A 13,440-nucleotide genomic window follows, 5' to 3' on the forward strand; every position below is an offset into this window, starting at 1 on the left:
GTTTACCTATAGTAAACTTACCTGAGTTCTCCACTTGCTTGCAGCAACAAATCTAAATATATCTGATATTTTCTCACTATCTCTTTTCAGATGAATGACACATTGGATAAACAGAAGTACTGGATAATTAAATGTGCCAGGTTGTTGTTGTTTATTCGTTTAGTCGCTTCCGACTCTTCGTGACTTCATGGACCAGCCCACGCCAGAGCTTCCTGTCGGTCGTCAACACCCCCAGCTCCCTCAGGGACGATTCCGTCACCTCTAGAATATCATCCATCCATCTTGCCCTTGGTCGGCCCCTCTTCCTTTTGCCTTCCACTCTCCCTAGCATCAGCATCTTCTCCAGGGTGTCCTGTCTTCTCATTATGTGGCCAAAGTATTTCAGTTTGGCCTTTAATATCATTCCCTCAAGTGAGCAGTCTGGCTTTATTTCCTGGAGGATGGACTGGTTGGATCTTCTTGCAGTCCAAGGCACTCTCAGAATTTTCCTCCAACACCACAGTTCAAAAGCATCTATCTTCCTTCGCTCAGCCTTCCTTATGGTCCAGCTCTCGCAGCCATATGTTACTACGGGGAACACCATTGCTTTAACTATGCGGACCTTTGTTGTCAGTGTGATGTCTCTGCTCTTAACTATTTTATCGAGATTTGTCATTGCTCTTCTTCCAAGGATTAAGCGTCTTCTGATTTCCTGACTGCAGTCAGCATCTGCAGTAATCTTCGCACCTAGGAATACGAAGTCTTTCACTGCTTCTACATTTTCTCCCTCTATTTGCCAGTTATCAATCAAGCTGGTTGCCATAATCTTGGTTTTTTTGAGGTTTAGCTGCAAACCAGCTTTTGCACTTTCTTCTTTCACCTTCATCATAAGGCTCCTCAGTTCCTCTTCGCTTTCAGCCATCAAAGTGGTATCATCTGCATATCTGAGATTGTTAATGTTTCTTCCAGAGATTTTAACTCCAGCCTTGGATTCCTCAAGCCCAGCTTGTCGCATGATGTGTTCTGCGTACAAGTTGAATAGGTAGGGTGAGAGGATACAGCCCTGCCGTACTCCTTTCCCAATCTTAAACCAGTCCAGGAGGCCATAGTTTATATCTACAACATACATTTGGGTGTATATGTGTAATTTACCTATGCATACTTGCTTACATCTGCATAGGCACATCTGTGTGAGTAGGAACTCTGCATTTCCACATTAATCTGAGTTAGTGATACAAAGAAAAATCAGCACATTTTTCTACAATTTCTCATTCTATTTGATGGAGAATTTAGGTGAAATTCTTACGGGTCAGATATGTTCTTTTTGCATGTACTAGTTATGAGAGGCATGTAACTATCCTGCCTTTCATTCTATAATCATCTTTTCAGTAACCCGCAGCCTTCCTGGCTTCCCATCCATTCATTAAATCTGAAGTAAAGACATATTAAAAGAATTCTTCCCATGGGGCATTTCAGTTCCAGAAATATGGGCAGCCAGAGAGACTTCAGAAAGACCAAAATACATGTCTATTAGTGTAGGAAGAAACTGTAAGTAGTACACCATCTCCAGCATTATGATCCAACAGCAGTAAACTCAAAAGCCACCAAGAGAAATTGGAAAGAACTCTGATGTGCCCCAAGAATAAGATTTTAAAAAAGCGTAAGATGCTTTCATAGAGGTAATTTAAGAAAATACAAGGATTTTGACATAGCATTACTTTCAGTTTTCTCAGGGTGGATTTATTTATTTATCGTATGGCACATTCACATCGCAGTTCAATAAAATAAAAACACGGGAGATAAAATACAAGACATAAAATATAGAATATAAAATTATAGACATGTGTCTAGATTACAAATATAACTTCTTGCTTCATTTGTCACAGCCAGGAAATTGGCAAAATCTCCGTTATAGGCTCTGTTTTGGCACTCTGACACTATATGTTGGAGAGTCTGTTTTTCAGGCCCACAGTCACAATTCAGTGATGTCATTTTGCCCCACTTATAAAAGACATCAGCACATCTACCATGGCCTGTGCAGATTCTGTTCAACGTTGTCCATATCGCACGGGGCTGATCAAACCCAGATGGTTTCTCTGAGATGCAGGGTAAGCTTCGACATTGTGGAGGACAATTTTCTAGCCAATTCTGTTTCCACATATCGTGGATGTTGAAGTCATCTTCTACAAGTGATTTAGCAGTTGAAATGGCTGGATGTCTAGATCTCAGCCTATTTCGTTCCAGGCAGGTTACGTCACTCAGTATTGGCAGCTGGGGGTTATCAATAATATTCCGGTATTCTTAAGGAGGGCATTTTCCCATCGTACATCTGGGGGTGGTATATGACTCAGAACAGGCAGCCAGTATGTGGGAATAGATCGTATTGTCCCACTGACAATGTGCATTGACTCATTCAGCTGTGCATCAACCCTACTTGGTGCGGACTGTTAAGCCACACTTGGGCACGGTACTCTGCTGCTGAGTACACCAGGCTAAGTGCAGACACTCGCAACATGTCCACTGCCGAACCCCAACTAGTGCCACATAATTTACGTAAGATGTTATTTCTGCTTCGCAGTTTGGTGGCAGTCTTCATCAGACAGGGTGGATAATGCATATAATTGCTTTTGGAGATTATTTGTTGTCCATGTTGGGTTTTGCCACCCTTTAAAAATTTGATGTCATTTGTAAACTTGGCTATTTTGTATCACAGCTCCTGTTGTAAAAAAGTTAATTGCACATATTCCAGTAAGTTTATTATGGGAAAAGTAGAAGTATACTCTGCATCATCACCTTTGTTTGCATGCTTGAAGATACTCAATTAGTAGGATAGGAATTCTTGTGCAGGAAATTCTTTTGCAGCAAGACTTTTTCTTTATTTTAATTCTAACCCCCCCACCACCACCAATTTATCCAGGTTAGGTGGTAAATCAGCCAGACGGTGCTTCTCTCCCCCCCCCCTTTTAAAAAAAAATCTGCATTAAATTAACTACTTTCCTATAAGATGAAGTGGCAAATTATTTCTTGTTGTTCTTAGAAATTCAGTATTTTTCACTTCTGCATTGGTGGCATCTTTTTATTTTCAACAGAGTTGAATGTTGGAAGGATGTTTTGTAAAAAAGAGAAGTTGGCAAAAGATTAGGGTTGAAAATGGGCCAGATCAGATTGGGGATTGTGGAGGAAAACATTCCATAAAGAACTTCCCTCATTCATTCCTATGGGAGAGGCAGTGGGGCAGCAGCTCAGAAAGTTGTGACTCCTCCATTCTAAGCCCCCCTCCCTTTCTTAGTCATGTGAGTCAGAAGATAATTAATATTAAGACTTGGAAAGAATTCCAAAAGCCCTGCTGTGCACACTTTCTCTAGCTTGGTTTAATTTGTCTCAATAGTCTTCCTGGCTTCTCTCTGCAGTGTACTCATGATTCAAAAGTGATTGGTCCAACATGTTCCAGGAGACAGGCAAAGAATTATTATATATTCCTTCAGTACCTCTCTTTGAGAGACAGTTTGGTGTAGGGGGTAAGGCATCAGGCTAGAAACTGACTAGAGACTATGAGTTCTAGTCTTGCCTTAGGCACACAGCCAGCTGGGTGACTTTGGGCCAATCACTCTCTCTCAGCCCTAGGAAGCAGGCAATGGCAATCCACTTCTGGAATCTTGCCAAGAAAACTGCAAGGACTAGTTCAGGCAGTTGCCAGGAATTAACATTGACTCGAAGGCACCAAATATATATATATATTCACACACACACCTTCTCTTTAATCTTACTTTTGGTTTCAGCGAAGCAGCTGTTGAGGTCACCTAGATTGAATCTCAGTCTAACCACTGTCCTTAAAGGAGCACATATGCCACTGTAGATGTAACACTTCCATGACCAGGTTCATAAAAAAACAAAAACCTTATACAGGGAAGCAGAATTATGCATCTGAGTCACTGAGTTGTATGCATACCAGCACGGTGCTTCCAAAAATAGGCTTGATATGATCACTCATAGCAGCAAAGCCAAGCAAGAAACAAAAGGCAGGCTGATTTACAGAACCGTTGGATATGATTCCACATCATGTTTAACATACGTAACTTCGGGGAAACACAACAAAAACTTATATTTTGACCAACTGCTTCTGTTTAACAGATATTGTACCTTTTCTTTCCAGTACCTAAATAAACCAAATGAGCATGATTTTGGCTTAGTGTACAGTATGAACTGCTGTGGTTTTTAAACCTTGGTTCATGAGATCTATTGTGTAAGCCCAACCAATTGTAGTTTATCCACTTATGGATAAGCAAACTGGCTTAGCATGTATGAACCCAGGCATAATGACTTCCTTAGTTTTTGCTTTTAGAATGTGACACTCCAAGCATAGATTGCTGATGCCATATTAAGTATGCATATGGATTTGGGATTTGTCTTTCGTCCATATGAAAGCCTATGAAAATGAACCTTCTTTTCAGCAGCAGAACTATTAAAGGTGTATTCAGAATTCAGCTCACCCTACAGGTATTACACTGCTGACTGTTGCTAGCAGAAGTGTGCCCTTCTCAAAACTATGTAACTGCACTGAGGGAGTGGTTCTAGCTTCTACATATTCTCCCTTTAAAAATTATAGAGCCTGTTAGTTTTTGAAGAGACCCCATGTACACAGCTACATCTGATGGAAAGGGAGGAATCACGTTTTTGCTGTGCAGTTTTCATATGTGGCTTCTCATTGAGCTATAGATATTCATGTGGATGCTTGCTTCTGCTCACATATTTTTCCTACCTGTAATGAAACTTTCAAGAAAATCTGACAGAGCAACTTGGTAACATGTAATGCAGATAGACATATTAAACTAAACTTTGATATTAAGTCAGCAAACAGTGCAGCAAGAGTTTTATGATTCAGATGGAAAAGTGTGCCTATTGAATAGTTGAAGTTGTTTGGCAATTAGTGTTTCCAACATTTTTTCACAGGGTGTGTCAGCCTGGCCCAAGGAATTAACTCCATTTGAATTGTGTGAGAACTTAAGATGTTTCCTAGATCAGGCCAAAGACTATCTTTTCCAGCCTTTTGTGGCTCACGGTGGTTAAACAAATGCATCTTGAAAATTCACAATTAGGGCATGAGGATAAGAACCCTCTTTGACTGATGCTTCCTAGCAACTGACATTTAAGGCATGTGCCTATAATTTTAGAGTAAAGTTCTCACAACTAAGACCTGCTGATAAAGATCTCCACTATACATTTGTCCAGTTCTTTTAAAGTACTCTAAATTGGTAGTTGTTATTTGGTGGCAATGAAATCCATAGTTTAATGGTGTGTTATGTATAAAAGTATTTCTGTTTATTGATCCTGGAGCCTCACATGTAGTTTCAGTAGATGACCCTGGGGTCTACTATTGCATAAGAGGAAGAATTTATGTTCCTTTGCTTTTTCTACCCAGCACAAGAGTTTATGTATTTATCCTTTCCCCAGAATCATATCTCCAAATTAAAAAATCAAAATGTTGTGGTTTTTCCTTTTATGGGAGTTACTTTAGCCTTCTGTTTTACTCACTATTACATATATTAGTCTGAAAGACAAAATCATGTGTGGTAATTTTCCTTTTGATTGGGAACATGATTCACTCTAGGTTTTCCATTCTATGGGAAAGCCTTTCATACATAAGCTGTAGACATATAGGGCCGAGAGAGAAGAGGAACGTGCAGTCTTTAGTTATTTTTCAAATTTCTATCACTGCCCATCTCTCCCAAAAAGGGGACTCTTGCTAGGTATGCATGTGACCAGCAGATGCATCACCCCAGGTGGGCTGACTGGCATGATTCCTTGTCTGTCTCTATACATGAATAGGCCTATAGCTGGGTCTAGCTGCCCCTTGAAAGAAAAATAAATGCTTATATAATCCATCAACATCAATAAGCAAGTAGAAGGAAATATTTTCCTTCTTGTGAGATAGATGGATAGATAGATCTGTCTGGCCACAAAGTGCTAGGTAAGGTAGGTCTGGTTCAATAGAACAAATCCAAAGAGTCCCTTACTAGGAATCCCAAGGAATAAATTCTATTGAACGAAGAGAAAATAAGTGCAGTACAGTGCCAACTATAAGGTGCATGCTGATAAAAGATTCTTTTTATTCCCAACTATAAATCCATGTGTTGTCTGAGTATGTTTCAATGTAATTAAGAATGCCAAACCCCCCTGTACTTTGTGAACAAAGCCACCATTACATTCTGAATCCTGACCATAATCTTTGGATTTATTTATATCCCACCTTTTTTTCCACAGAATTTACAATAGATTACATTGGTCTCTCAGCCAGTACTGACTTGAACCTGGATCTGGTCAGCTTCATCAAGGCAGGTAGATCAGGAAACTTTAGGTCAGTGTTAATACATTACTGGCCAGGTTCCCAGGAAAAGCTGGAGTTACAGTTCAGCAACAACTGTAGTGCTGCAGATTGCCTCCTCCTACTTTAGGTCATGTTGCAAGGCAACAAAATAGATTATTGCTAAAAGACACTGCTTATATACAGGCAGAGAGATATCAAAGCTCTGCAGGCATGATCCTTTCCTGTATTATTTTTGAATAAGCACAAAGAACCAACACTCATCTGTTTTCCTGTTAATAAAAGAAATTTAATAGTTTATATTAAAAACTTTTCACTTAATCAAAGGCAGAAACTAATACTGACATACATACCCCATGCCATCAGATTTGTGAGGCAATTTGAGACTTTATATATTGTTTCAACTAGTTACGGAACAACCATCTTTTCATACATCATACAAGATTTCCATAAAAATAGCAAATAATCATTCCTTTAAAACTTTTAATATATCATTTGATGGGCCAAAATGACATCTATATACACTGTGCTGCTTATATATACAGGTGTGTGTTCTTTACCTCCACCACCCACCCATCCTCTAATACAGTCCTTTTTCCTTTTGGTAAATCTTTCAATGAAATCCTTGAAGTCATGACTGCAAAGGCTGATCAAACTGTTGACATGTTGTGAATGTAGCTTATCTTCGCTGTTTGTGGGTGTGTCACCAGTTTCCTTTCCCAGACAATGCTGAAAAATGTTGCTGCTAAGCTATTGTGTAAACATTTACCTCATGCCAGAATAACCATTAAAACAATCTGTCTTAAAATGATAATGGAGTCCATTTTTAACAGGCCCCTTGATTAAAAAGCAGTAGTGTTCCAAGGACACTAGACATTTTTCTTTTTTTTTACAGCAAAGACTAGGATGCTACTGGAAATTTGAAATACCGAACTGACAGGCCATGGCCTGGGAGAGGAATAAAGATGGTCAGATCCTATGCTACAAGAATAACTCATAGGGATTTTTGTTTTGTTTGTCATTTCAAAATCTTAAAACAAGTTGGATCTATAGATTGTTAACAGAATCCTTTCCAAAAAAGAAAGAGAGACATAGGGAAAGCTATTTAAATTATAAAAGATTCCATCTGCTAAAACCTTAAAATACTGGTTATTCTCATTAGATATATTTCCCATGCATACAGGGAAAATCTTTGGGTGAATTGTGGATGCGTTCCATTGCTGATAGGAGAACTTACTGGAATGGCTGAATGGATTTTTTTTAATAGGGATCAACTTCAAAAGTCACAAAATAAATATGACTAGAATTACATTCTATAAAAACCCATTTGGCCATACCATTGTATTCTCCTAAAAACAACAGATACCTATCTGGAAGGCACCTTCTTGTTTACAAGCATTTTTGTTTGCTTCATACAATAAAACTTACATATCCTTCTGCATAATCTAAAACACAGACCACATGTCTACAACACTCAGTTCTCCAATTGTTATCTTCAGCTCCAACTTCACCAAGGTGAATAGTTCACCAAGTTGAGGAAGATTGAAAAACCCTAAAGCTTGCAATTATTAGCAAAATACAGATTTTGTTAATGGATGTTTTTTTCAACACACCTATATGCAAAATAAACAGCTGAGGTTGTCTAAAAATATTTTGATTCCATAAATTTTTTTAGAGTGATCACAGGAATAAACTTGCTGCAATGCATGGCAAACCTGGTTTTGAAATGACAACTTGGGATTTATAGCAACCTGTATGATTTGGTTTTCCTCAGGTGTCTCAGGGCTCACTTACACAGAAAAAATGTAAACTGCACTTGGGGCCTACCATGTATCATTTGGAATATGGTATGAGTGTTCTTTTAAGTGAATTTACAGATTAGAGAAGTAAAAACACATTTTTCAGGTAGATAGGAATAAAACTCATAAATCTGAGCCAGTCATACTGATAAAATAATTGATTCTCTAAAGTCTATACCAAGTGCGAGGAACATGTATCTGCACAACTCCCATGAGATCTCTGTTAGCTATTAAAGCCAGGAGTTGGAATTCAACAATACTTGGAGGACTACCATTGGATTATGCCTTCAAAAATTGTTGCAGTTATTCTGATAATGTGAATCCTGCATCAAATGTCTGAAACATGTACTGTGTAGTATCTTTACTCTCCAGCTGAGGGCATGACAGACTTGTATTTAGAATATTCATACTAGATATTAAAGGGCTGAGATAAATTCAAGAAGTTAATAAAGAAACAGCATTTAAAGGAACTACATAGAGACATTTTCTACTGTTCTCCCACTTGGTAAAAGAATAGTAAATACCTTACACTTCTGCATATATAGGTTTACAAAAGAGGTGATTTTAAAAAATCAGGCACTACATACATTGGAGAAGACTGTACTAGAAAGCAGATTTAAGTACTGTATAATGATTCTTCCACGATTCAGAACTGTGAAAATTACAAGTTTTATTAGTGTCAGCCCCCTAAGAAAATTTGAAATTCCCCAGTGCAGTTATACTTTTCACCTACCCCAAAACCTTCTAGCTGAGTTTACAGCTTTCCTTTCACAACATTCTATATATTAGGCTATAGCCTGTTTGTGTGGACTTGAACACCCTGACATTGTAATCTGTTTCCTGCCTGATAAACCAATAAGTTAACTGATTTAAAACATATACACATAAGTAATCAATTCAAAGTAATAACAATTAAGTGCTTATAATTAACTGAGATTGCAGTCCTCCAATTCACACGTTAGTGAATCCACTGAGCATACCCAGGCCTCTGAGTAAACATACATAGGATTGCATTGTCACTGTGCAGTCTTACAAATGTTTACTTGGATGTTAGCTTTATAATGTTTATCAGGGCTCCCTCCTGAGTTACAGAGCATAGGATTGCAACTTCACAATGAGAGTCCAACATGCTTGTTCAGCAGGCAATTTGCCACAACATATGCGAAATGGCTCTTGCTTTCTGTCATGTTCAGATTTTTGGTGAGGAAAATTACATTAGATGTCTGCTCAAAGCTCTTCAGTCTTTAATATTTAGGTTAAATATTCCTCACTATATTGAAACATTTTAAACATCATGCTCTTCTGACATAGGGGGCAGAAACTGGAAACTTTTACACCCAAATGTAATTTTCTTGTCTTTGTGTAATCGCATGTTGAGGTAATTGAATTTGGCTGGAGCCCAATTTAAGTGGGACTGCATGTCTTGTTATTATAGCGCTACTTGTAGTATTAGAAGAATCTATGAGTGCTTCCAGATAGAATACACAAAAATAGCTAAAGATTTGATGCTGCTATTTTTTCTTCTTGAAAAAAATTAAATATACAAGTGGTGGAAAACCCCAAGAAAGTTACAAGCAGAAAGAAGCTAGGTCAGGACCCAAGGCACTTAACATTCTTTTCTCTTTTACATACAGTTACTGATCCTACATAGATTTACTGTGATGGTCCCTACAAATTATAATTTGATGTTGATGCTGAGGATTTTTGTTAAACACCTGTGTTCTTGCTACTAACTACAGAACTATTCTTAAAACTGTTGGACAAGAAGGAAGATTGCTGTGCTGCTAAACTGTCCTTGATGCCTACAGTATATTATACTGTATATTATGAACGACACTTTACAACTGTGACTTACAACTTTTGAATGAAAATATAGAACCACGATTACATGATCAGATGTACAGATCTTTAAGTAGAAAACTTCAGAGAAAGCATGTGCCTGACAATTTACTTAAAAGAGAAAAAGTCCACCAAAATGGTTTTCTTTCAGAATTACCCTTGTTCTCCAATTTGGAGGTCTATCTTTTTTGAAAATTTGAAGCAAATATAAACTAAATACAACTTAGACAATTGCTTTTGTTATGTTTGCAAGTACAAAATTGACTGAATATTGAATTATAGGTGACATTTTCAACTATTTTATTTCTCAGCTCTAAGTGCCACACTTAGGAGACACTTTTCCAACATCATGAATTAAATGAGATATGAGATTCTCATTGCCAAAACAGAAATTTTAATCACGAATACTTTGCCAATACACAGCTGCTCTTACTTTCCTATCTTGAAGACTGCTTCTCATCATTACGTCTTAAGTATAGTTCAGACCTACAGAACTTATTTCATAAAACTGCAATCACCTTTTCAGATGACACATTCCCCTTCATCATGTGCAATACAGATATATAGATATATAATTTTAAAAGCCCTATAATTCTAAAAATTACATTCTTGGGTATATATTGGGAAAGACTAAGTTGCCTAGTCTGCCTCTCAGACAGCTATATGTTATATATTATTTTCCCTGTTTCAGAAAAACTAGCTTTCTTGCTTGCAAAATGGTTGCCAAAGCAATATAGACTTTGGGTTTTAGCAAGAGAATTCCAAGTCTAATCTTCAATTGATGGAAGAGGACAACAGATGCAACATGAAGGATTTCAGAAATTACTACATTTTCCTTTCACTCAAAAAAAAAAGTAGACTATATATGGAGAATTAAGATTAAACCACTACTATTTCTTAAGTCAGGTCTGAGTCAAGAGATTAAATGTGCAAAGAATAGACCATCAGTGATCAGCATTCCTTTCTGCAAACTGAAATGATGAGAACACATATTTATCTGCAATTGACAATCAAGCTTCCACCACTTGGCTATGGTGCTGGTCACCTGCAAATTCAAACATTATTGCTAGATATAAGTGGCTGTTCAATGTTAAAACCTCCTTATGTGTCATACTTGCGACAAATGTCATTGCATGTGCTTCTGTGGAGTGGAGTAATGCACAACACCCTTACACTGTAAGATGGGAAACGTGCAGCTTTTCCCAAGCTTTATCCTCCAGGTGCTGGCAGAGAATTCTCAGTACTATATTCCTAACACAATTGGATAGCATCAGGTAAAAGAAGGCTAGATAAATGTGTTACAATGAGGAGAACCTGACTCAAGAACGAAGATCACATTTGAATACAACTAAATTCCAGCATATAAATTCTGGCCACCAATTTCTTGATCAGACAAAAAACAGAAAGTGGTAGTCGCAGAGAATTAGCTGAAAGTTGCAGTGAAACTTAAAATGATGGCCACCCCCCACCCTCAAACCCTAGTACAAGATGTAATATTTAAAAGCCATTTCAAGGGAGTTCTTTTATATGCACAGCAGAACAGACTAATCAAATAATAGTACAAGCAGCAAGACGTAACACTGAAAAGAATGGAAGAAAATAACTTCCCTGCAAATCTCCTTCCCAATAGAAGTTGGAGAAAAATCAAAAATGGTAGTTCTCTGATGGAACATCAGGAATTAAAATTTGCTGCAGTACTGTAATGCATATCAAAATATTCTCAAGTGCAAACTAAAAGGGATTATCAATGGAGAAGGCTAGGCATAAAGCATGAACTCCTTTTAAGTGTATTGCTCCTCTAAGGAGCTGAAAAAAAATCACCTCTTTCTTAAAAGAGCTGAAAACCTGCATAGAAGCCTACTTCATTATTTTATAAAATGAACACTATGAAACGATGGCAAAAAAAAATTGGCAATAAGATGGATAATATTCCAACAGTGCAGTCACATTAGAGACTAAGTTTTCAGACTGGTTGTTATCATAAAGTGCATATATCTTCGTGTGCAAAATCTTACACAGAGAAACTGGGTCCTTTCTTGTCTACCTAGTCTGCTTGTAAGAGTATTGTCAGTAATGGTGTACCAATGTCAAAAGAATTTATTCCTCATGTGTTGGTTTTTAAGAACATTATGGCCACAGAAGCCCATAAATATCTCAAATCAGATTAGAGTTGTAATCAAATGAACAATCTCTTATCTAGTACATAAAAGTATGTGTAAAGAGTTTCACTTTGACCTCTCTTTCCACCTACACATGCTCGATTTTTAATGAAACTGCAAAAACAAAATATGGAGCTAGGTATGCATAAACCTTGAAGAGCCTAGTCTTAGATGACTGAACCAGATTCTGTGATCCTGCAGTAGTAAAACTGAAGATTCAGTAGTAGATGCAACATGCCTACCAGCTTGGTAGGGATAAACTGAGATCAGGAAATCCTGCAGCAGCCATGCACCTTTTCTTCCATTTCTTCCATGGGAGCCTTGAATTTTAAGAGAGGTGGGTCACCACTTGACATGGTATAATAAACTGAAGTTCCATTAGACGTACAGGAAGGCATCCTGGAACTAATCAGATGCTCTTTAGCTTCTCCCCCGTTTTCCACTGAGTCTCCTACACTGCTACCAAAGTGTGTGCTGATGAAGGGGTGGTTGAGAAGCTTGGCTGCTGCTCGCTGCCGTTTCAGTTCAGAAAGGGTTTGGTGGCTCCTTTCTTTGTACTCATCCCAGATGTGATGAGAGTCAGAGACCCCAGGGGTACTGTAGGGCAATACGTGGCTTGCATCATTGTCCAGGGCTGAATGCATTATCCAAACATCTCCATTTGGAACAGAGTATTGGTAAGGGATGGAGGGTAGGCTGAGTCCATTCTGAAGCAGATTTTCTGAATCACATTGTGTTCCTTTGGTTACCAACTCTGGAAGGATTATAGCTGTATCAGCTGTCAAGTTCTGAAACAGAAAAATATATATGAAGGGTAGCTTTGCCCTTCCATCTATCAGGCAACCAACAGTTTGCCCATGTTTACTGATTTTCTTGCATTACACAATCAACCCCTTGTCTCTATTACATAGGTATCCAACCTGCGGGCTCAGGACCACATGAAATATCCCAGAACCTTTGGTGTGACTCCCAGAGACCCCCAAAAGTTCTTATCAAATTGAATTTTTAATGGGAGGAAAAATATTACATTATTTGACAAGACGGTAATCACGTTAAGTCAAATATAGTTTTTTCCTTGCCGTACTTATTATGCCCCTACCATACCACTCAAAGGCTAAATACAACCCAGAAGAAATTGTGCAGTTCTGCTATATGTTAAACTAATATGTGGCTTTTTTTTCCACTGAAAGGATCCTATAAAGAATAATTTTTCTCTTAGGCATAGTGAGGGGCCAGTAATGATGTTCACATAAGACCTAGAGGGAAATATAGAAGATTGCATAGTAGAGCATGTATGCTTTGGTTAACATGAGTTTTAGTTATGCAACTGTTATTTCCATAA

The 13,440-nt window shown here is 37.9% G+C and overlaps 1 protein-coding gene across 1 annotated transcript in view; it reads right to left on the reverse strand.

Annotated features, from left to right (window-relative positions):
- Window positions 1-10,924: 10,924 nt before the first annotated feature.
- PPP1R16B (protein phosphatase 1 regulatory subunit 16B) overlaps window positions 10,925-13,440 on the reverse strand; it is a 77,282-nt gene continuing 74,766 nt past the window's right edge. Inside the window, exon 10 of the mRNA XM_063297176.1 lies at window positions 10,925-12,886. Within this exon, the coding sequence (XP_063153246.1) occupies window positions 12,365-12,886 (522 nt within the window). The 3' untranslated portion in view covers window positions 10,925-12,364. The remainder of the gene's footprint in view (window positions 12,887-13,440) is intronic.

The sequence above is a fragment of the Candoia aspera genome, chromosome 3 (assembly GCF_035149785.1).
Source record: "Candoia aspera isolate rCanAsp1 chromosome 3, rCanAsp1.hap2, whole genome shotgun sequence".
Taxonomy (NCBI): Eukaryota; Metazoa; Chordata; class Lepidosauria; order Squamata; family Boidae; genus Candoia; species Candoia aspera.